Here is a 25,155-nt window from a genome sequence, read left to right on the forward strand (position 1 = left end):
ATGAACCCAAAAGAGTAACTTATTCACTATTAATTTGGTAGCATGCACATTGACTACTGGTTTTGATCAATATCTCATCGGCATTCTTTACACAAATATTTGGCTAAGAAAGAATGTTACATTTATAGCGGCAAGAGGGAGCGGCGACAGCACATTTGCTCTGCACTCTCCATGTGTTCTAAATTTGCCGTTGCAATTCCACAATTCATACTCTTTCAATACAAATGAAAGTATTGAGTGGTGTACAAAAAAAACGGATTTCAATTTTGACCTTAATTGAAATATTTAGTTGTTTTTAAAAGTTAATTCTGATGCTTTAATCAATTTTAATACAGAAGGATAACAAGAAAAACAAAAGAATGTTCTATTTAAGGTCAAAATTTAGTTTTAAAATATTGGATTGTTTTTTTCTTAGTCAGATCCCATTTTTTTGTAAAATTAAAAACCATTTATGGTCTTACCTTTATTTATAAGTTAAGTCCATGCGCCTATCCTTCTCCACGAAAATCTCCTTCACTTTCTTGTAAAAGTCCTCCTTATTTTCCTTTAGTTTTAAAAATCTTAATCTTTCATTTTGGCAGTCAGTCTGAACAAAAAATAAAAGTAAAAACAAACGGACCGCTGCAGTGTACTTGACTTTGTGATATCGGCAACTTATTGGAGCCTAGAGCCTCTGCGTAAAAGAACAACAGCAACAAGCACCTATTGGGCTCACATCCACCCCCTTCAGTGCTGCACTGTACTGTCTGCCTCACCTTGTGCTTTTTCCCTGCTGTTTTATGTCCGATCAGCAAGACTAAATATGTCACACACATTCATTAAAGGTATTAGCTAGACTGTGGAAAGCCAGGGTGTATAATAAATGTGTCTACAAACCTTATATTGGCGACATACAGAGAGACAGCAAAAGGCATGCGCCAATTACATGCATCAGCACAGTGTGTGAGGGAGAGCGCAGTCTGAGGTGAGGTGAGGCTCGCTGCTGCCGCACCTCACGTTTCTCCCCTGAATTTGAACAGGAAAGCACTAATTCAGCAATTTTGACTATAAAATTGATCTAAATTGTTGGAATCATACAGAAAAGAAATTTATAGCACAGACCACTGGACACATTTATTTTATGCTATCACTATTAGTTTTTCTACTTTTCATGAAGGGCCTCACCTGCCTCTCCTGATCACATGTCCCTGCATTGCAGTCACCTTTGCAATCAGGTCAGTACACTTGTGCATTTATTCTGTTGCTTGCGCATGAGAGGGTAGAATGTCCACACAATGTTTGTGTCCCATGTGTTATTGTAGTCTACCACAGTGCAAGGCTTATTGACTTCCACATTTCCGCTGACACAGACATTGCCAGTTGCTGCATTGTGTAAGGGGGCTTAGAGGGCAAATGTCTTTCTTGTCTTTCTACTTGATTGCAGTCTCTTTGCCTTTTTGCCACACAGTTACCAGTGTGAGCTCGGGTCCGAAAACCAGCACTTTCCATAAAACACACGTTTATTATCTACAATAGTCCCACACAGAACATAGTGCCCCCAGAACCAATCACCATCTCCCTGGGTCTCTCATCCAAATGTCCGTGGGCTGCCTTTCCTCTTCTCCTGGGAACTTCGTCCTGCTCCCGCTCCCGACTCTAGCTCTCCGATTGTAAGGAGGCAGCCCCTCTTATAATGACCCAGATGGGCTCCAGATGCTCCGTCTGACGACACTTCCTGGTGTGGCAGAAGTGTCAGGAGAGCACCCAGAAGCACCCTGGGCATCCCTGGAAGGATCCACCTTCATGTTCCCGGGTGTGGTGGGAATAAAATGTTTCCCGGGCTCTGTGAGACTTGGGGCGCCCCCTGGTGGTGGCCACGGGCCCCAATGGGCTTGTGCCTCCTTGCTCCTCTCCCATGGTCCTCTCCAGATCCAGGATGGTTGTCCCCTCGTGGCCCGGAGGACGAATACGCCACCTCCTGGTCCTTCCAGGTGTCCCGGCTGGGTCTGTCCCCCAGCCGCTTGTGACACCAGGCATATAATGATGGGTCAGTTGTACAGTGCAGTATACTTTAGTTTCACTATCTGTGTCAGAAACTGATCATCACTATTGCAAGATTTGGGCAATGGTTCAATTTCAGTTTGTTCTAAAACTTGCTCTATGGCTTTTAATTTGCCGTTGTATTTGTGGTTGTAGGCTTCGCTCCAGTCATGAATTTTATTGAGTTATCATAAAGTGGCAGAACACATAGAAATATTCATGATTTTTTTGCAGCATGATGTTGTTTCATCCAGTAGATGTCATCAGAATATTGTTCTGTGAGTTATTCAGGCTTAACACTGTAACACAAGTCTAATTTGAGCTTAACCATATTTACATGGAATTCTGAGTCCGGGTCATGTTTGGGGTTAACACCAAAGAGGTTAAACTGCAGGTATGTTAGCATATTTGGAATGTGGCTATTCACCTGCTAATCTTCTAACAGAAAGACATATTCACTCTAGCCTGTGACCTTCTTAAGGTTTCAGTGTGACTTTAATGGCCAGATGCCTTTCCTGACCCCAACCCTCTGTGATTGTAGGTGTTAGTGATTTATATATTTATAAACTTGTGAATAATAGTTCATACCATTTACACTGATCAATTGAATAATTGTGAGTTTTTCACATTAACAGGATATAGATATTAGAGGTGACAGAGCATCGGTTTTGGCTAAGGTGTCAGTAGAGAAAAGAAGAATGGGAAATAAATATTAAAATAAAGTGTGGAGAACTGGTTACACTCAAAGGAACTCAGGCCAGCACCCTCATCAAAAACCCAGGGAGGCAAGAGGACCAATATAAAAATGGAGGCACCACTGGCATATTAATTTGTAACATATTCTTAGTTCTCAGGCACAGAACTGTATTTCTAACAAAATCAGATGTAAGCAGATTTTTAAAGAAAATTCAAACTGTTTACTAGAAGGACAGAACGCACAAGAAGGCTCAGTCTGAACATTCAGAGTGGTGCCTGGGTGAGACAACTGAAGAATGTCACGCGCCCTTACTGGGTGTGTCTCTTGCTTCCTCACTGAATCCCAGCACATTAGTGAAATACGACTCTCCCCATCTGATCCTATGTCGAGTATTTATTCAGTTCTTGACATCTTCTCGCTACTTGTGATGCACGTAAGCTTACTGACTTAATATTATGGGTCTGAGAATGTTATGTAATATTACAATCTGAGCAAGGGCAGGAGAGTGGGAATTATAAAAATAGAAGACTTGAGAGAAAATGATAATTGAAAAATGACAGAGAAACGAATGTTAGGTATACAAACTGGCCTCCTGTATTAAAGTTAGTAAAGGTGCCAAGCAGACTACCTGACCATTTTAAAATATACAGTATATACAATACATGGACAGATGCATAGCACAGTGGCTATCTGCCTCACAGCTCCAGACTATGGTGTTCAAAACATGTTATTTTATGTTTTCATATTTAATTAGGTATGTGAATCAATTTGCTTCTGCTAGCGTGCATGTTTGTACGTCTGATTATATTGTGTAATAGCTAAGCAGTTGCTTTTTATCGTATCGTATTTCTACATGCAGCTGCTCTTGAAGCATTACAAAAGGCACTATACTAACTGACACAACTTACTGGGTTATGTGTATGATGATTTGCCAAAGCAATGAACGAGAACATAAATTTCCTTCCACATTGTTTTTTTTTACATATTGCAAATCCCAATGCACAGCTACTGCCTTTACGCTAACAGGTTTGATTTCAACCATCTCTGCAGCTGTTTCCTGCTTACGGGCTTCTCCAGCCCAAAGCAGTTTGTCAAAATGTGCAGAGCCACATGGCACCAAATGTTAAACAAACCTGTATTGGCGTTTGCTTATTCAACACCCAATACTCTCTTTTCCTCATGTAATAATACTTAGGACCAATGAACATAGCTTTTTTTAATAAGTATTTGAAAAATATATAAAGATTTATACATATATATATGTGTGTGTGTGTATTTATATACAGGGTGTGCAAGTCTGCAAAAAAAGTCCTCCATTGAATATAAAATTCTGTACATTGTGTCCATAAGGTATCCGTCTCGTTAAAGCAGGTCCATCATTCCCAGACAAACTCGAGCTTTGAGTCAGACATTTCCACGTTAAATACATCATTGAATTTTGTGTTCTGCTTGCTGGTAAAATGATGCTTCCAGTCTCCAATTTTGCCTGGAAAACAAAAAACAAATAAGCAATAAGCAAGAGGGTTAGTGACCTGATCTCTGCAACTGGAATCTCGTGACGTTCAAGGCAGCATGTCATTTCAGCTTGATTTACCTTGCCTCATGAATTGACCTTTGCTGTGGTCCATGATGTTGTTAGGTATAAGGGTATAGTTCACCATGCTGTTATCCTTCATGCTTCCAAAAGTAGAGTTCCGCTGCACGCTGCTCAGTTCTTCGGGTAACAGTGAACACTCCAGGAAGTGGCTTATCTTTTCCAGTGAGCCTCCCAAATCCTGACAAGTTGGAATGAAAGAATTAATGGGGGAAATACTACTAAGGTGTAATACCACTGTCACAATAGAAAGGCTTGGATAAAACTGAGCATGAGGGCTAGTGCCTAAGGAGACCAGCGTCTTTGTGTGGAATTCTTATCATGGGGACCTCCACCTAGATGAAAATATATGGACTACATTTCATATATATAAAGCATTAAACAGCAAAAGATGTCACATAAATTATTCTCTCTTCAGGAATGACTGCACTTTATTTACTTTGTTTATTTTTATTTTAAAATTCTAAATGGAAATTGTGGCCATTATTATTGATGTTCTTCCTTCTTCTAATGCTTTTTCCACTTATATGTGTCGTCACTATATTGGACCAGCCTCCTTCTGCATACTTCTTCACCTTTCTCCCTTACATCCCCTTTCACGCATTCCATCCACTTTCTTTTCAGTTGTACTCTTCTCCTTCATCCTGTCACCTCCTGATCCATGATTCTTCTCCCCATATTGTTTACCTCTCTTCTAATGATGTGCCCATACCACTTTAACTTTCCTTCCTGTATTTTCTTTAAGATTTCCCCGACTTTAACCATAATATGAATCTGTTATTCTAGACCTTGGCAAGCTTTGTTACCCCACACAACTAGCTCAGTGTCCTCATTTCTAAGCATCCAGTTGCCTTTCATGCACCTTTTTAACTTCCCAGGTTTCTTTTGCACACATCAATGCAGGTGTGACCACTGCCTTATGCACTTTATCTTTCACACTAATCTTGATATTCCAGTCACATAACACACCTTTTGTCCAATTTTTCCAACCTGATTGTGTCCTGTGGTTTATTTCTAGATGTAGCTCTCTATCATTTGTTATTGTTGATTTGAAATATTTGATCTTTTCTATCCTTTCAGGCATCTCTACCTGGAGGTTAACTTCTCCATCTCGTTCAAGTCAATCAAATTTTAGATATTCTGGCTTTTTCCTACTTAATCTTAAGACCTCTATCCTCCATAGCTCTTCCCCATGGCTCCAGCTATCTTTCCACAGTATTCTTAGTGAATTCTTATTCTATAAACAGCATGCACTATGGCACGTGATCTACTATTCTCCTAGCAAGGACATCCACAACTACAGCAAAAAGTTATGGGTTTAATGATGATCCTTGATGTATTCCTTTTTTTCTCTCATACATCTCCACGTTTCTTGCTCGAGAATTCCATTATGTACCTTCTCTAAATCTATAAACAGCAAGTGCAGTTCTTTCTACTTCCCTCTATATTTTTTGGTAATCTGTCTCAAGGTGACAGGTGGCATAAATCCAAACTGTTCTCCCTTTACCACCATTGCTCTTCTCAGTCTTTTATCCATTATCCTTTCCCATATTTTCACTGCATGTGACATCAGCCAGAATATCCACAATTCTGGATGTCTCCTATCTACTTATACTTTAGACACAATCACACAATTTCTTCACTGATCTGGCATTTTCTTTTAACAGTTCATCTTTAGCAACAATCACATTAACATACAGTATCTATTCTTTCCTCCTCCAGATTCTTCCATGCTTCAGCTGGAACCCCATCTAGTCCAGGTGCCTTCCCATTCTCCATTCTTTCCAATGCCTGTTTGACTTCTTCCTTACTTATCCTTCGTTTGGTGCTCCATTTTTTAATATTACCCTTGGATTTTCCTCATTGAACCGTTTTTCATAGTATGCCTTCCAACTTTCTTAAATTGTATCTGTATTTTATAATTTTAGAACTTTATTAATTTAATTATTATTATTAAGTATTTTTGAACTTCCTAAACCTCAAAATGAGTATATAGCTTTGCACTTCCCAAACACAGTTGAAGAATCAGTAGGTATCCCTTGAAGGCAGCACTTTGCAGCCTCACATGCACTGCACATTTTCTTCATGAAGCAGGGTTATCTGTCACTGGCTAGTAAATGCCAACTGGTGGTCCAGTGGTAAACCAAGTGGTACTGTTCTTATCAACACTCTGGACAACCAGTATGATTCTGTGTAAATTTTATATTATCTTTTGGTAATCAGGTGTACTTCCCACTGTGACCTCAAATCTCTGGCAGGCTGGGTTGCATTCCCTACATGGTCACTGAATGTGTGGAGGTGGCATATCCTTCCACGTCCGAGCGACATACCTTTGAGTATGCACCTCCTACCTCCCATGTCTGGGTGAGATAGCTCTGGGTATGCTCGTCCTGTCATGTCTGGGAGACATATCTCTAGGTACTCCAGTTTCCTCCCATATCCTACAGATGCATTTTGTTAGTGCAATTGGCTATAATATATTAAAGCCAGTGTCTAAATGGACCATTATCTAGTGCTTGCTTTGTGCCCATTGTTGCTGGGAAAGGTGTTAGTTTTCTATGATTCTAAACTGGATTTCCTGCATCTTTATTAAATTTCACATGAAAATAAAACTAATTAAATCACAAGTGAGGTGAACACAAAGACAAGCTTCCCATAGGCCTACTGTTGGACAATGGTGTTCTTACTCATTGCTTACCTGAAATAACTCCTCGTAAGTGATGTAGAAAATGTTCAGATTTTTTGCATTCCCTTCCCAGCCCTTCACGTGATCAAACCAGGATCCATAATGCACTGGACATGCAAAAAAATAACAGAAAAATAAATATGACAAATCTCTTTATCAGACAGATGGCCGTACCTGTCCTTATAATTTGAAAGAGCAGACTGCCACATGCCACACACACCACATTCTAGGGGTGCCATGAACTGAGCAGCACATTGTGAGGAGGCTGAAACATACAGTGGGCCATGATATGCCAGGCCAGCCTGGTAATAAGTGAAGCATGCATCACTGAAACATGAAAGGCTTTGCTCAGATAAGAAGTCTAGACACAAATCAAGTTCTCTTTCCAACCTCATCTTGCAATTCATTTTTATTGCAGTGAGTTCAGGAGTCAGGAAATGACAGCAAATGATTGTACAACTGCTGCAATTCACTGCTCTCACATCAGAACTGAACAGTTGCTCAAGACCTTCATGTCCGTTATCTACTTATCTTCTTGTGGCTATGTTATCAGAAACTCTGTACTTGAACAAAGCAGTCATATACTCCCAGCAGGTGATTTTATTATGACTTTAGTCTGAAAAACTTTAGTTAAGTTCAAAACTAAATGTGGTATTACTTTAGAGGAATTGAGTGGATAGTTCTTGTCTACATTCTTGCAATGTTTCTAATCAAGAGGCACCAAAGAACTGCAGTGTGAGCTACATTTGAATTTCCTGTGTTCAAAAATCACAAAGGTCTCAACAGTCTAAATAATGCACAGTTTGACAGAAGGTCTTGACTGATTGTCGAAAATATTAAAATAGATCAGCATTGTTTTATTTTAAATAGACTGCAAACTTTCAGAACTTGCATTCTTAATAAACAACTGCTCACCTGTTCCGTCCAAAAAACTGTTGAGGAACTCATCAAAGGTACTGTAGTCTGGTAGAAAGTTTGCCATTTTATGGAAAAAGTAGTAGGACACTGCAGCATCTTTTGGGTTTCTTATTACATTGATCACCTAGAGGAAAAAACACACAAACAGAAGAAAATATGAAAGAGAACCAACTGTAATAGTCTCTTCATATGACAAATGACGAATATGCTACACTCCTCCACCTGCTTATCATATTCATTCAGTGCCAATCAACACACTAGATGGGCTTCATGTTCACATCAGGCCGACTGAATCTAAATATAAGCCACTATAAATCTAAATATATAATATATGACTGAAGCAATATGAGTCACTCAGAGGCACACTTATGGTTTCTATCACTAGGCCTCAGCTGTTACCACAATCATTGCTAAGTAATGAAGCTCCTATATAATTTGTTTTCTGGGGTGTTTATCTTCTAATCTCATAGTGGGACATAGCAGGGCTGGTTGCAGCAGATCGCCACTCCATGGCTTCATAAGTTCAGTCACCTGAAACTGAGGGTCTCCTTTCTTTTGAGGTGTGTTCAGGGTGCACTTTCACCAGAGGTGATATTGACAATTGCCAAGCTCTTGTCTCCATTGTAGAGGAGCACAATAGAGACAAGTGCCATTTTGATAATAAGCCCTGTGAAACTGAAATGGACTAAGTTGGTTCAAAAATGGGTGAATGGAAGGTTTTTGATGAAAACAGGTCAAGAGGGGACTTGCTACTGATTGTCAATGATAGCTGTGTTGCTACTTTGAGAGGGTCACCTGTGCTGGAGCTTGCCCTGTTTATAGTACATCCTACTTCTGCCCGTAATCTAAAGCCAGGCCTTGGATAGAATTGTGTAACGTTCTGGCCCTTGTGAGGTGGACTTAATAAAATGATGTTAGAGTTGGCCGGTGTAAGCATAGTTAGTTACCATGCGGCATCTGTCAGAATTTATTAAACACCCAAACTTTCACCATTCAGAGAGGAAAAGTCTGCAGTAAGTGTGTATGTATTTTGATGCTTGTTTGTCTTTGTCTTATGCACATGTTTTTAAAGATACGAGTTTACATGGAGCTATTTTATCAGCAGGCATCCCTGAAAGCAGATGCAACTCGACTTGTGCACAAATCAGTATTTAGAGAGAAGTTTACAAATGTCAAAGAAGGACATTAGAAGGAAAAACTTAAACAGACTATTCCTGAACTTCAACATGATTGCTGAGACAAGGAGCACTGCCAGCGGTATATTGGCATTGAGCAATGGGTGTGTTTTTAGAAGAGAAAAACAGTTACAGCTTTCAGGAGAGCTCATTTCAGTTTTGGTATGGTGATGTTATCTGATTTTTTTTTTTCTCCACTCTTCAAACATTACTTTGATTTCAGTCAGTGGCAAGAGACAAAATCCATTCAGGATCCTTGCTCAGACAGAAGTGGAGGCTTTGTCAGGCATGTCACTTTGTGGCGAATTTAAATCTCACTTTCAGAATTTTGGGTACCGCAACACATTTTTTGCCATTTTTATTAGCTTCTATTACTGTTCAAGGTGGATCGTGAACCCTAGAGTAATAGTGGACTGAAAAATAATGTAACCAGTTTCTTTGCTTGCTTTCGACAGAATGCACTTGATTTAAGATTTGTTTTCAAGGCTTTACGAGATTTGACAGCACATTCAGTTGTGGGCAGGTCTTTTCAAAGATAAAAATCATTAAAACAAAGTACCAAAGTGAACTACCAGGTACAAATCTTTTCAATTAACTAATTGTAGCGATCTCAATTTAATTTAGCAGATTGTGCAGAAGCAAGTAGTTTCATGTTCTTGACTAGAACAAGGTGATAATGAAATTGATATGCTTTAAAATTTCTCTCTTATTATGTTTGGGCATTGCTTTTAATAAAAAGGTTTACTTCATATAGCCACTATATTTAAAGTTAATGTGCGTCACTAACACATGCTAGCTTTCCCGGGGTCAAGGGTACATGTAGACTTCATGCGGCCCACTGTACAAGTCGTTACTGATGATGTTTGCCCACCCCTGGTCTACAGGTACCAGGTAACCTAAGTACAACTTTCTATTGACCTAATCATTCAATGATAAAAACATTAAAAGTGTGTTACTCAAAATCTCACATGTATTACTCAATCTGCACAAAAGTTGTTCATGTAAACTTATCACTAAAAACCATATGAAAAATTTAAAGCTAATATATTTTACAATATTGGCACTTTGCTTTTTCTTTACAAATTCAAACACTGTAACTTGGCACTTAACATGAGACATGCTGGCTGCATCAGATGAAATTTGTTCCAAGCAAATCATCCTGTGGTCTTCCATATCCTGAAGCCACTTTGCTTATTATAGCGTTATGGGTGACTGGTTTTGTTCTTGTCCATAATGATTGTACTAGGAACTGAATTCATATCTCTGTGCCACCATGCTAGCTATGTGGAGTACAACTGCATTCAAATCAGTTTGCCTATGGAGTCAAAGCCATGTGGTGGTCTGCCTCTTACCTTTGTTCTAGAGCCCTGAAGTGCAGGTGCCAGTATCTCATAAGGGAGATGCGTGGAAAGAATCCTCGGGCTTTGCAAGACTCTGCAGAGATCTTTGAAGTAATACTGCTCCAGCCAGGGTGCTCGTGCCCAGTTTGGGATGGTCTCTACCAGTTGTGGGTTTCCATTACTAAGCAACAAGGACACAATCTGCTGCATCCATGTAGTACCTTTGAAAAAAATGGAAGAGAAAGCAAGTGAGAATCATTCCTTCATTTATCCATTTCCTGAACATTTTTCCAATACATGGTGAAACATCTGGGTGCAAGGCATTGACCACCCGTAAAAGGGACCGCTCGGCTCCCTCACTCACTCACACTGAGGTGGCTACTAGTCTCCCATTAGCCTAAGAGACACAACTTTAAGTTTAGGGTAGAAAGCAGAGTCCCAGAATGAATGGCAGGTGAACAACAGAGGGAACATTCAAATGCCACATTGAAGGTCAGTAGATGAACTTGAATCCAAGTCCAGTGAAAAGACAACACTACTCACTGTGTCACTCATGTCAGTATCAGACAAAGTTAAAAGCTACCTAAAACAGAATTACTTTAATGGTCGCATTTGTGATTTTTCATGAATACCTGGCACTTTAAAAACTAAAGAGGAAGTTCTTTAACAGTGAAGTAACTTTAAGCAGTTCTGTTTCTAGCTCAGTCTGCTCTGCATGTCTAGTTTGGTGACATTAAAAGTCACAAGGAAGTGGGTATACAGCAGGTTGCTGACAAATCACTTTGTTAAATAAATGCCTGCCACTCACATCCCTTGTGCCACATCTGCACATAGCAAAATACTATACCTCATGTTTGAAACTTGCAAACACCTGTCCAATCTTAGCAAAATGTTTATGTCATGACGAGTCATGAAAGTTTCTTTCAGCTTCCAAACATCTTTGTTTTTCCATAAGAACTTAGTAATTGACGCTTCAGTCTACCTAAACAGTGACATCCATTCGATAGAAATATATCTAATACTGTTCTGTTGTACTGTGATGACAAATAAAATACTCTTAGTATTAAAGACACTTAATCCAGTGGAAAATCAAGGAGATTGCTGGGGCTTCTCCTGGCAACATGGGGTACAAGGCAGGAAACAGCCCTGAACAGGGAGCCAGTCCAAAGGAGGACATAATCATGTACACACTCAAAAGGGGAACATTTAGAACCACCAATGAATGTAACAGGCACATCGTTGGGGATGTGGAATGAAAAACAGAGGATTAACAGGAGGAAAACCCACATTGATGATGCAGGGTGTGGAAACTTCTCACAGACCAGCGTCATCTTAATGTATGGGCACTGGCCGGAAACACCAGAGGCATAGGAGCTCAAGATGTTTTTGATGCCTATATATGCTTCTTTTTTGCTATCAAAACAGGGGCCATAATGCCAGATCTGTGAAGAAGCAGTGTGATTTATTAAGGCACAATGCCCCCCTGATGTGAGTTAAATTAAAATATGTTTGTATGACATTCTGTGCCCAGAAATCTAATTAAAGTTACAAACACAAGGCTGTTCAGCCCTTATTGCTCTGCACCTAGAGCATAACAGATCCAAAGTACTCACTCAATACAAGAAAGCAGCAGTAGTAATAAGAGTGGTATTGTCACGTTAAACGAGTACAGTCAGTCTGATCAACTTACAACCGGTCACGATCTTCCAGCTTCATAATAAACAAAAAATGGAGTGCACGCCTATAACTTTTTTATTGAGTCTTTAGTGCTGCCTAACTTTGAGCTGAATGAATCTGCCGCCGATCTGCTTGCTGTCACTCCGTTTTGCACGAGCACCGCAATGAGGAAGCTTCAGTCTGAGCCAGCGAGCAGCTGATATAGTAAAGCACTTGTTACTGTGACTAATAGACTGAATGGTGGGAATACGCTGTAGATCAGTGATTGAGACACGGACCATTTAAGAATCTGATGAAAGCTATGGACCCCTTTCCACAGAAATATTCTCATAAACACAGCTTTGCATTGCATGCGATTAAAATAATGTACTTAATTCATCGAGTTTTGATTGGCTCATACGTATATGATGTACACAACGTATTATTAAACTTTAAAGTAAACGATCTAAAAAGCACTACTTTTAATGCAAAAAGTAATGTCTGCTCATTATAATTATGCAATGCAATCCTCTTGTGCAAATTAAAACAGCTCTACTACTACTACGTTTTCTACCATTATTCTAAATCGACAGTACCCGGCTGTATAGTGAATATAAATTTTAATTTTTATGTGACCCTCACGGTCGTCTGAAACCCATCTATGGACCTACTAGGGGTCCACGGACCTCATGTTAAGAACCCCCTGCTGTAGAAGATGCCTTTTGTTGAAAGTGGGTATTTAAGATGGAGGTCGCAAGCGTTAAGGGTCGGAGTCGTTACGTAAATCTGAAGTCGAGAAACACTGAAAAAGAGTTGAAGCTTTCAGACAATTTAAGATTTTGAAGCAGACCGATGTTTAATTCCGGTTGTGGGACTGATCCTATTAAATTCCTTTGGACCAAACTGATCACAGATAAGACATTGCATCATTATTAATGAGTTATATGGTATATGGTGATTTAATGTATCCCAGTCCTTATTAATAAAAATGGTATTTTAAAGAGGGTTATTAAAGTGTACGAATTGTTCGGACTCAAACTGGACCTTACCGGTGATAAATAAAGGTGGTGGCCGCGAACGCTACTGGGTGACCAGGAATATCTGGTCCTGTTGACAATTCTGAGGCGCTTAGTATGAGTTAATATTCTTACAATTACCTTAACTTGTAATAGTCCGTCAGTCGCAGTATACAATGCAAACATTATACTTGTAATTACCAGACGTAAATTTCGGTTTAAATTCCGCCCCTGACCATATTCGTTTGGAGTTTACACGTTCTCGAAATGTTCCTGCGAGCTTTTTTCTCACATTGCGAAACGCGAGACTAAAGCGCGTGAGTGTGCCGGTGTGTGTCAGGCTCCCCTATGATGGACTGCAGTCCCGTCCAGGGTTGGTCCTGAAACAACTGGGAGAGACTCGAGCGGTGGTCGATTTAATCGGCTTGTATTATTAACGTCTATGACTGTTGACCAAAAGCAGCACCCCAAAAACTTTGCCGCCCTAGGCGACGTCTAGTGCACATAGCATGGCTATAATATAACCGGCATCGAGGACAACTTTGTAAACTTTACGCAGTCACCTTTTAAGAGTTGATGTGGCACACCATGTCAGATAGCAAGCAGTCTTATTATAGGGTCCATTATTTCAAATACCACGCGCTAAAAAATATCCATGCTAAAAAATGTACTTTAGAAATAAGCGACTTACCAGACTTCGGATACGTTGCAATCAAAATATCAGAGTCCAGAAAATCAAAGTTCTGCGCGAAGCGCAATGACTCCTGCGTGTGCAGGTGTCCGCAGAATTTAATGTGGTGAAAGGTCTCCGTAACGTCCATTCTGGCCATCGCCGCCATGTATGAAGTTCGGTGGCAGGCTGAGCTGCTAGTTATGAACAATAGTACTCGAACGTGTGGATGATCTCAAGACTGTGCAGTTAAATAAGTTCACACGATTCTCTTTCCCTTTCTTACGACGTATCACTGACGTAGTACAGTGACGTGCTTGTTTCTCTTTTACAATATGTGCCTCCACTATTTTTCCATATATGAACTTTGTCTCAGCTTGTTGTATCAAAATACTGTTTAACTGATAGTTGCCTATCGTGCAAATATACCATGACTTAAAAGCAACAATGAAAAATTACAGTGTTGAAAAATTACACGTTTGTGTGTGTGGTGCCAGAACGGCGATTTGCAACGTTATATATGGCTTTTGATAAAGCTCATGCCCCACGTAATGTAGTCAATATCAAGTTTGATATACCTAGATTAGTTTTGGTTTATAAATTAAAATTTGAAACTGTAATCTACATTTTTCTATGGAGTTACGTTTGAAGGAAAAGAGCTGTAAACACAAGTGGATCCTTATTGTATGTATTGATTCTTTTTAAAACGATGCTGCACTTATTTGCTCATTAGTATCTTTTACCTATATGACATTAATTGTTTTAGCACCCTAAGCCTGCACTCCGTGATGAGCGCTATACAAAAATAAACTGAACTGAAGAGTGTTCATAGGAACTGGCGTGCATAGCACCGGGGCGGAAGAGCAAGTGCCTCTGTCATTTTTGTTGAATATATGCACCTGCCCTTGGAAGAAAATGTATTCATTTTTTTAGCCCATTTCTTCTTTTATTAATTTTGAGTCGTGGCAACTTCGCTGCTTTCATCTTTCATCATCTTCGTAGGAGAGACCGGGCAACGGTGACACAGCTAAACCAATGAGTGTTGCTAGAGTGGGACAGTCTCCGCCCAATTGGACCGGATTTGATTGGAATTTAGAAGCTATCCAATTGGATAAATGGGGTACTCACAGAACATTAACTGGCTGGCTTGAGCGAGAACAAGTGACATCATTTATGTGAGGTGTTTCAATAGCAAAAGTTACATCAAATAACAACAAATGCACTCCATAGTATTATCAACTAATTTACAAAATGCTTAAATTAAATAACCCAGAAACGATTGCTTCTTGGAGGTCTTCTCGTAAACGTAGTGACAAACGAACAGTTTATATATTAAACTTCTGAAAGTCTATGAATTTGCAGCACTGTTGTCTAGTAAGCATATAGCACGACTGTATTTCGTATATGTGGCTAACAAGGGAGAAGCATTACCGCCTTCTCACCAACTTTTTTGAAACTTCTGTTTACAGCGTATGCACACTTGCACGACTGTCACGACCTCCATGTAAAATAAGGCTGCATTAAGTGTGAGTAAAAGTCATGTTTACTTGCTGTGCTTATGATAGGGTGTCATGGAAGGAACACATACACACGAGGGAATCTCAGAAGGTTTAGCACTTATTTTTAACTGCATTTATTAAGGATTTCAAAAACAAATTACCACACTTTTCTACATGATCACCTTTGTTTGCGATGCAGTTTTCCCTGCGTCATACCAACTTTTTAATGCCCGATTACTTCTCCTCCCGCCTTTGCTGTTTCCAACTAAAATAGAAAAGTGTGGAAACGTTTTGAACGTCCCTCGTATATATATATATATATATGGGCGGCACGGTGGCGCAGTGGGTAGCGCTGCTGCTTCGCAGTTAGCAGACCCGTGTTCTCCCCTGTCCGCATGGGTTTCCTCCGGGTACTCCGGCTTCCTCCCACAGTCCAAAGACATGCAGGTTAGGTGGACTGGCGATTCTAAATTGTCCCTAGTGTGTGTGTGTGTGCGCGCCCTGCCCGGGGTTTGTTTCCTGCCTTGCGCCCTGTGTTGGCTGGGATTTGCTCCAGCAGACCCCTGTGACCCCGTAGTTAGGATATAACGGGTTGGATAATGGATGTATATATATATATATATATATATATATATATATATATATATATATATATATATATATATATTTAGGATTTGTAAAGGCACATTTCCAAAGAATACAACAATTCATACTGGGGTATGTTCACATAACTGAATTAGTAGGACCATGCAGAAGCTGAGCAAAAATTATCAAGCCAATCGACCATTGTTGTGCCATGGCAGACACACACACAAAACCAGTCCCTACCTGTCCTGTAAAGTTTTATACCAGCGCAGGTATTGAGGCTTTAGAGTGAACTGGTCAATGTTTTCGCCATGACCCAGATTTTCAGCAAGGTAAGACAGTCAAGTTGCTGAGACAAACTGATGAAACACATGATCTCAAATGCGTCTTAATCCAATTTACGGATGAAAAAACTCTCAACACCGCAAGTTGTATTTGGAAGTGTGACCATTACTTGCAACAAAGCATTAACATTAGGCAAAATGTCTGTTAAGCACCTTCAAATGAGACCATTTTTCCTGTCTTATTTCCACTTTTCTGTTAATTTGCTGGGCAAACACATTTTATTCTGCATCCTGGAAATCTATTCCATATAACTAAATAAGGCTTTTTGATAACCCTTGATAGTTTCGTTTGTTCTGCCATGTCAGAAATAAACCCTCAAAATAAGAAACTATTTGTCGGCTTTCATTGAAAAAACTAAATTAAGCAACTTAAGGATCTGTTAACTACCTAACGACAACTACCAATCAGGTTACACATACACCGTAATGCCACCCTATTTATTGATTTATTGAAAATTCAGTAAACCAATGGGATTTGACATGCCACTTTGAAACACCCAATCAATTACAACATTTAACAGAAAATTTCATAAACAATGAACTTATTCGCTGGGCCTATGGCCAATCAGGATGGGCCTAGACCCAGCCAGGCCCGCCTTGAAATATTAAAGCAGAATGAGGTCCGAGCTGTCTGTCTCTGTTTAAGTGAACTCCTCAAACATTTTGCCACATTGTCTGTCACAAAAGCTTCAGCTGAGCTCTCATTTTCAAAGCTGAAAGTGCTGAAATGAAAACTACACAAGAGCTGTGGAGACCCCTGAAAAAGCCATTGTCATAAGTCCAATCTAAAGTACTTGAAGTATTCAAACAGACGTCTATGATGAGAATTCTGTTATAAATCTAGAAGCAACCTAAAAAATGAACAAAGTAAGGTATTTACTTGGCATACTAGTATGTAGGGTATGTAATATGCGTTACATTTTGTAAAGTTCTCAAAAAAAGTTAGCTTTGATGCCTTTAAAAATAAGAATAAACTATTTAATATCACAATTTTTTGCATTAGCTCCTTAATAGTCACTTAAAAGATTGACTACTAAGATGTCCAGATCAGAGTATAATGAGATTATAGTCCAAGAAATAGTTTTAGTATAGCCTTCAGATACATTTCCAGAATGTGCCTAAGAGTTTTGTCTCTCTTCATTGGACTCATTGCTGGGGGGTGCAGTGCCAGCGGCAACGTGGCTCATGCTGTCCAGGTTTGTGAGTTAATTCTCAGACATGTTTAGATTGGAGTGAGTAGTGAATGTCATGATGAAAGTTTGGCTAGGTTCTTCGCTAAGACTTTTGATTTTAGTTTGAATGTTGGGCTTTGTCCCAGCAACATTTTGATTCCTGGTTTTGATACCTACTAGAACTCTAGTTTAAGATTTCATGTGTTAGTCATTTATTTTCATTTGCTCTGTGGCAGAACAATTTATTACATTACAGAGTTTATTTCAGAACAAAGCCACTTATAGACATTCCCTTCCTCTCTCACCACAAGCAAATTTAGAAACCTCAGTTAATAAAATCTGCAAGTCTTGTGCTGCTGATCCTCAGTTTATGTTGATGTAATTCTGAATAGTCTAGTTTCAGAGATGTGCCCATTACAGTAACTGACCACCCTCAGCTAGTCCAGTGAGAGTGGGAATGGGCACATGCAAGGTTGTTTTAAAGCAGAATGTTGGACCAGTTAGGTATGGCTGATGCTGAATGCTTAGTGTTGCCATGATAAGAACGGAGTACAATCCTGGATATGTTGCTTTGTGTTTTTCAGTTTAGTTTTAGTCTCTGGCCTTATTAAGGGAAGCTGTGCCATGTAAACCAGACATGGGATTTACCCACGTGCCATCATTCAGTTAATTGTTTCTCTCTATCCAGTGTGGCAACGGTTCCACTCCAGGGTTCTCAAATATTGCTAAGCTTCTCACTCTGTCACAGAGAGTGAGCCCAACAATCTCTTTTTAATGTCATTCATTTGGTCACTAGAATTTGTGACCACTGAGGATGAGGACATAGTTTCACTAGTAATGTAAGACCTTTACCTGAAAACTTTATTTCAGCTTTAACACTGCAGTTCAGTATGACCCTGTTGTCTCAATTATCGGTCAAATCCTCGGATCACTCATGACAACAGAAAACTTGAGGCAGCAGCTCTCCACTGACTTGAAGAGAATAAGCCACTCTTCCAGGAGAAGAGCATGACTTCCAAGTTGAAGGCACTTACTCCCACCCTAAGCTGATAACACTCAGCAGTGAAAAGTTCAGTATGGGTCGAGGCTCACAGACTGATGACATTAAGTTGGCAACATCATCTACAAACAGCAGAGATTCAGTCCTCAGGTTCCAGAAAGTGAGATTCAATCATTCTGGATCTCTGAATGAATTTTGTCTTGGTATAGTATGATTTTGCACTAGCAGATTAACCAATTTATAGATAGATAGATAGATAGATAGATAGATAGATAGATAGATAGATAGATAGATAGATAGATAGATAGATAGATAGATAGATAGATAGATAGATAGATAGATACTTTATTAATCCCAAGGGGAAATTCACATAATCCAGCAGCAGTATACTGATACAAAAAAACAATATTAAATTAAAGAGTAATAAAAAATGCTTGTAAACGCAGACAATAACTTTGAGTAATGTTAGTATTTACTCCCCCGGGTGGAATTGAAGAGTCGCATAGTGTGGGGGAGGAACGATCTCCTCAGTCTGTCAGTGGAGCAGGAAAGTGACAGCAGTCTGCCCGTCGCTCTGCTACAGATGTTAAACTGTCCAGCTTCATTCCTACAATAGAGCCTGCCATCCTCACAAGTTTGTCCAGGTGTGAGGCGCCCTTCTTTATGCTGCCTCCCCAGCACACCACCGCGTAGAAGAGGGCACTCGCCACAACTGTCTGGTAGAACATCTGCAGCATCTTATTGCAGATGTTGAAGGATGCCAACCTTCTAAGAAAGTATAGTCGGCTCTGACCTTTCTTACACAGAACATCAGTATTGGCAGTCCAGTCCAATTTGTCATCCAGCTGCACTCCCAGTTATTTATAGGTCTGTCTCCTCTGATGATCACGGGGTCCATGAGGGGCCTGGGCCTCCTAAAATCCACCACCAGTTCCTTGGTCTTGCTGATGTTCAGGTGTAAGTGGTTTGAGTCACACCATTTAACAAAGTCTTTGATTAGCTTTCTGTACTCCTCCTCCTGCCCACTCCTGATGCAGCCCACGATAGCAGTGTCATCAGCGAACGTTTGCACGTATAAACACCACATTTCCATTGACACATTCCGAGACAGGTTGATCTGGATTAATGTGCAAGACCAAACAAGCACTGAACAGCCGCTCAACTATGGACTACAAATCCAAGAAACAGAGAGTGCAACTTTCACAGCAGCAGAACAAGAGGTGCTGGTGGCAGTGCATGATGATTATCGGCATATCCTCTAAAGGAGGAGCAACACAGCAGCAGCCACCAAGGCAGGGGAGATGATGTGGAGAAATATTGCTGTTAGAATGAGTGTGTGAAACATCTAATCTGTGAAATTTACGTAAACTTTGTGTGGTAAATTGTTGCACTGGGTAAAATGCACCCCTGACAATATTCTCCTACTTGAAACTTTACATGTCCTCAAGTAAGCATTGTATTCCATTTTTGTAATATCAATGATAGCAAAGAAGTCCCATGCCATTAAGTAATTCATATACAAATCTGCAACAGAAGGCTCAAAGTGCCCACTCTTTGAATGATACTTTATCCTATTCAAATCAAAGACGCCGGGTATTTGGCCTCAAGTACAGGGAGCAGCTCGTTATTTTAATAATGGGTAAGAGGATACATTGATATTTGAACTGAGTGTTTGCACTTTATTCATACAAAACATCACCGAAATGAGCTACTGTATACTCACATATAAGTTGGGTCTTGAAACCAAAAAATCGATCATAAAATCAGTCTGTGACTTGTATGCCCGTTCAGAAATGCGACACAATCAGTTTCTCAGATGCATCGAATTTTGTTGCAGCAGCGCAGTTACCAATTTCTTTCGCCAGTTCAATGACTTTTAATTTAAAATCAGCTTCATATTTTCTTCTAATCGAACACTCCATCGTAGATATGGGATGCTCTTACGATAAAAGTGTATGAGGGTGTGAGATACAAAAAACACAAATCAGTGCAAACGCTGCTTCGGAATAGTTTGGTATTACCGTGTGGTCACGTAGGCACAATAGAGAGGGAGAGAAAGAGAGAGAGGTTAGGAACACATGCTGATACAGCGCATTGCCGCACCCACACAGAAAAAAAGGCAGTGTGCTCCGTGGTTACTCTCTCAGGTGAGGACTAGCATATCATAATCCCTTGTACCAATAGCGTGAGTTTTCCGTATTCGACTTATATTAGTGACATTATAAAATACCAGAAATTATATTGTAAAATCAAGTCCCAACTTATCCACGGGAGAACGTATCTGTGAGTATATACGGTACTCGCTCTGACACACTAACACTGGGGACTTTCAGCCAATGAACCATTTTGCAGAAGTGTGTCAAAAACGTTACTGGGTCTCCTTTAAACCAAAATCAATACACCTGCATAATGTTTCACTGTTACTGGCATTGCAAAGTCAGAAGATGTCTTTCTCTTTAATTTTCTTACTTTATAGTCATTTTGGTGTCTATTCAGTCCAAAGTGTGTGTATCTGTCTATCTATCTATATAATACACTACCGTGGCTGTTCGTTTGTCTGTCCAGGAGTTTAAATCACCAGTAGCAAACAAACTGTTTGACCTATTGACCTGAAATTACCCATATACTATGTGACATTTACTATCCGCTTTCGGGGTGATGATTAACCTCCAAGGTTATTCCTCTTTTTATTTTTATTTTATTTTATTGAAGAATCAACTCCCTGGCAGTGCATGCGTACGGACACCATTCTCATCCTTACCACCTTCGCCGTCACTTCCCCTACCTCTTCATATCTTAAATAATTCTTGAGGCAGATTGAAGACTTAAGTGCCAGCTTATGTGAAAAATTAAAGAAAACATACTAAGTAATTGCAACACAAACACTGACTTAATCAGTTTTAACGTGAAAAAAGATGCCAACGAAAGAAGAGAGGAAGCAGACTGCTAGGGTGGAGAAAAAAAGAGCTGCTCAGGAAGCAGCAAGCATATCAATCTCTAAGCAAATGTATGCTAAATGTACAGAGGAAGAGTATGAAAACTATGAATGCTCAAGTCAAGTTATCGTGCCATGTGCCATTACTGGTCTATCTATAATACAATGCGGAAGTCATAGTGTTGCCTTATTACATTACAGAACCCCACATCAAAACTGCATTAATAAGCACATTGGGTATAGGTATCTGTGGAAGAGGAGAGTCTTCTGAGGCTGTTCTTTAAAATGCAAGGCACTTAACAGAGAGGATGAAAGTGGGCAGCTTGTTCCACCAGCAAGTCTCTCATCAGTTATTATTGCTCAGAAATGCCACAGTTGTTTACATTTGATTGCCCTGCCTGAATTTCTGTGGAGTTCAGTTTGTCTCTTCACCTCTTTGATGATTATTTATTCCTGTCTCGGGAAGACGTGCCATGCATGTGTGTGTGGGTAGATGCCACTTCAAAGTTAGGCACACTTTTGGGATTGCTTTGCTAATTATACAGTATGTGGCATCTCCAACGTTCTAAAGAAAACTGCCTGAGCTGCATCAATCTCAGCTAAAATCAATAATGTGTGACACTGAACATGTCAACGTTTTAGAAAGTTGCTCAGATATGTTAAACACACAGATGCAAAACAGTAATGTTTATATAGACACTTCTCTGGGTATGTCAGAATGGCTGATCAGAATCTGCTTACATTTCTCTGGGCAAAATGTGGTGAAGGAGTTGTGCTTTTGTGTCAATTATTCATTCATTTTGCTGGCTTTTTCTGCTTCTTAAATTACGTAGCTGGGGTTAGCATTTCTGACAGGACATTTGCAGACTTTGATCTTGTGATTGGATGCTCTGCTTATTAATTATTATGACCTCAATGCATTACTCCTTCATGTTAAGCCTTCTGTTTTGCAGGTAAGTTTCAGAGAATTGGCTGCCCCAGTGACTGATTTTGTCAGATTTTTCTTTCTGGAACAAGCAAATCCAGATCCCATTCCAAAAAGCAGGTGTAGCAAGTTACTGTATCTGCATCTTTGGCCTGATGGATGAATTTGGCTAAATATGTTCCAGAAACACAGGTTTGGCTAAATCCAGAATTAGCCAGTCCTGTTTTATAAAACATACCCCTCTTCAACCTTCATCTACGCCATACTACCTTGTCTATGAAAATTAGACTGAATGGCATGCAAACCGGATCTCAGAACCCCATTTTCTTCTAGCACTTTCCACAAGATACCATGAGGTACACTTTCCTAAATCTTTGTCGGGCCTGCGATCAGATGAAGACCTGGCCGACAAACTCTCCTGATCCTCCAAAATATCTGATCAAGAACAAAATGCTTGTGCACTTTCCCATAGCTAAGGCCTACTCTGTATTGCTCTTATTTGAACCTCAGGTCAACATTCAGGTGAAATCCCAGTTCTACTATCCCCTTAGGAGCTCTGCAGAGTGTGATTCTTCAGTAGCTGGATTACTCCCACTTCTAATTCTTGTTAGAAATGCTGACCAAGACCTCTTTGTTTCATCTGTTGTCCTCTCCTTTCACTCAGCATTCAAGAGGACTATTTCACAATGGCCTAAGCTTTCAGCATTTCTCGTGAATTTTAAAACCCTTATCACATCCTGCTTAATGTTCCTGACTCATTGAATGCTTTGCCTGGACTTCTTTGAAGCTGCATATGTCATTCTCCATGGCCTCACTTAATTTTTTTCAAGGTGGACTTTTTTTTACTCCCTCAGCTTCACTTGTTGTCACCCATTTAAATCTTTGAAAAAATGTTCTTATCGATAGCTGTTGAGTTTGACAGAGGCAAAGTGTAGTTCAAGACAGGCTGGGATTGTTATCAGAAGAAAGGTTTTTAATCAAAAAGTCTAGATGATAGTAAATGTAATCAAAAGCAAAAAAGCCTCAACAACAAACTGCTCAAGAAATTTTCTTGTGCATAAATGCTTCCTGAGGACATAGCCTGCCCATTTAAAGATGGCAGTTATGACCCCACCTGAAAATGTCACATACACGCACATACACACAAAGTCGTGGCCACTACCAACTGGTGACCAGGGCTGGATTAACGCAGTTGGGTGCCCATTTGGTACAACAATGGAAAATTGGGGGAAAACAACACAATGGAAAAAGAAATCTCAAACAAATGACATTGATAACTCAAATTAAACAGAAACAAAACCTTTCGCGTTAGGTGTCCATGGCAGTGTAGGTGTGTGAGAAGAAAGTTGTGATGAAGGAATGTGGCATTGCATATAACTTGCACAAAGATGGTTAGTGCAGCTGTGCCTTATCGAGGCTCTGTGGGTCATCTGGCGCACCAACACTCACTTTCAGGTCTGAACGTGAGAGATCAGGAGACAGCAAGAGCGAACAAGAAATCAAAAGATTTGAGGTGAAATCAAGGAAAAGGCAGAGAGAGAGAATAAACAGCAGGATCAAGGTTGAGCAACATATGCTGGAAAGAAAGCACAATGGATGGGGAGCACCGTGCAGAGCAAGAGGAATGGAGCTCCAGGGGTGGGGACACTCCTGTTGAGTATTGGAGAGCAGCAAGAGTGGAGAAGGTGATCATTCCAGTAATTGTTTCACTGATGCCAAAGGATGGTGGTAGGACAATAGATCAGCGATTGGCGGTCCCCATGTTGGCAGAGGGATGGTGATGGGGACAAGGGTCAAAGGTTTCTGAAAATACTCATCTGCATCTCTGTGTGCTAAGCAGACCCGAAGGGTGAGTGGAGAAGACAGATTTGAGAAAGGGATGTACTGGGGGCTCGAGATCTGGAGGAAGGAAAAATTGCAGATGCTGACTGTGTTTTTATTCTTGATTTTAACCCATTTATGACTTAATTTATATATGGCTCTAATCTCTTATGGATTATTCATTTGTTTATTTAAGTCTGTTTGCACATTGCCAAATTTGAAATAAAACTACACTAAGTACATTACTCAAATCTTGCTTGTATTTGTTCTCATTGCACTGGTCCATCTCAGTTTCATGATTATTGATGTCACAGGAAAAGGAAGATGCCAAGACTGCAGGCACCTTGGGCATCACATCAAGCCCAAACCTAAACGAAACAAACTATATTACACCTTGCAAACTATGTATAGCCACATGATTTCAAGACACTCAGAGAAGAAAACTTTGACATGACAGCTTCCTGTAAAGGACAAATAAATACCATATAACTAATTTTAGGAACACGTATCTAACTGGCCAGTTAGATCAGCTGTTCTCAAATATTTTTTTCTTCTGCTACATCTTATAACATGGTGGCCATGACAGGTCACCTCACCTAATTAAACATTTTTTTTAACAACTGAGTGAATCAAAAATGCCAATGGGGTGTATCTTAGTAATACAAGTAGCTGAGCAAACCCACTTCTGTCTGTTGATTAACCTGACTGGAGCGCACATCTTTCACTCTGCAAGACTCGTTTAGTCAACTGACCTTGAATGTCCTGAGCCAAGTCATCAACGTGTTGCCCACCATATCATAGAAAGGTGTTTTTTTAAGCTGGTATCGCTGTGCACAACTTTACTCATTGCACTCAATGGACCAAAGAGGCACTCAACAATTGTGTAGTTGATTAAAAATGATCTTATTTTGATTTCCCACTAGCCATGTAACTCGCTGTTCTTATAATTAGAGAATTCAGCTATCCTAAGCATGTGTGTGAGATACCTTATTTCTGAAGTCTCTTACTTTTAACAAGTTTTATGCTTCCATGGGTGAGGAATGCTCATAAAACATGAAGAAGATAAGAGCTCACCATTGTGGAAGAAATTAAATTGGAAATAT

At 39.9% G+C, this 25,155-nt stretch overlaps 1 protein-coding gene across 1 annotated transcript; it reads right to left on the reverse strand.

The window, feature by feature from the left end:
* Window positions 1-3,287: 3,287 nt before the first annotated feature.
* On the reverse strand, window positions 3,288-14,005 carry sult5a1 (sulfotransferase family 5A, member 1). Its single transcript, XM_039763304.1, has 6 exons — window positions 13,793-14,005; window positions 10,442-10,650; window positions 7,912-8,038; window positions 7,009-7,103; window positions 4,311-4,491; window positions 3,288-4,202 (listed from the first exon to the last, which is right to left on the reverse strand). The coding sequence occupies exons 1-6, from the start codon at window positions 13,938-13,940 to the stop codon at window positions 4,093-4,095; spliced, it is 870 nt and encodes a 289-aa protein (XP_039619238.1). The 5' UTR covers window positions 13,941-14,005; the 3' UTR covers window positions 3,288-4,092.
* Window positions 14,006-25,155: the final 11,150 nt, after the last annotated feature.

Source organism: Polypterus senegalus, chromosome 9, assembly GCF_016835505.1.
Source record: "Polypterus senegalus isolate Bchr_013 chromosome 9, ASM1683550v1, whole genome shotgun sequence".
In the NCBI taxonomy this organism is placed as follows: domain Eukaryota; kingdom Metazoa; phylum Chordata; class Cladistia; order Polypteriformes; family Polypteridae; genus Polypterus; species Polypterus senegalus.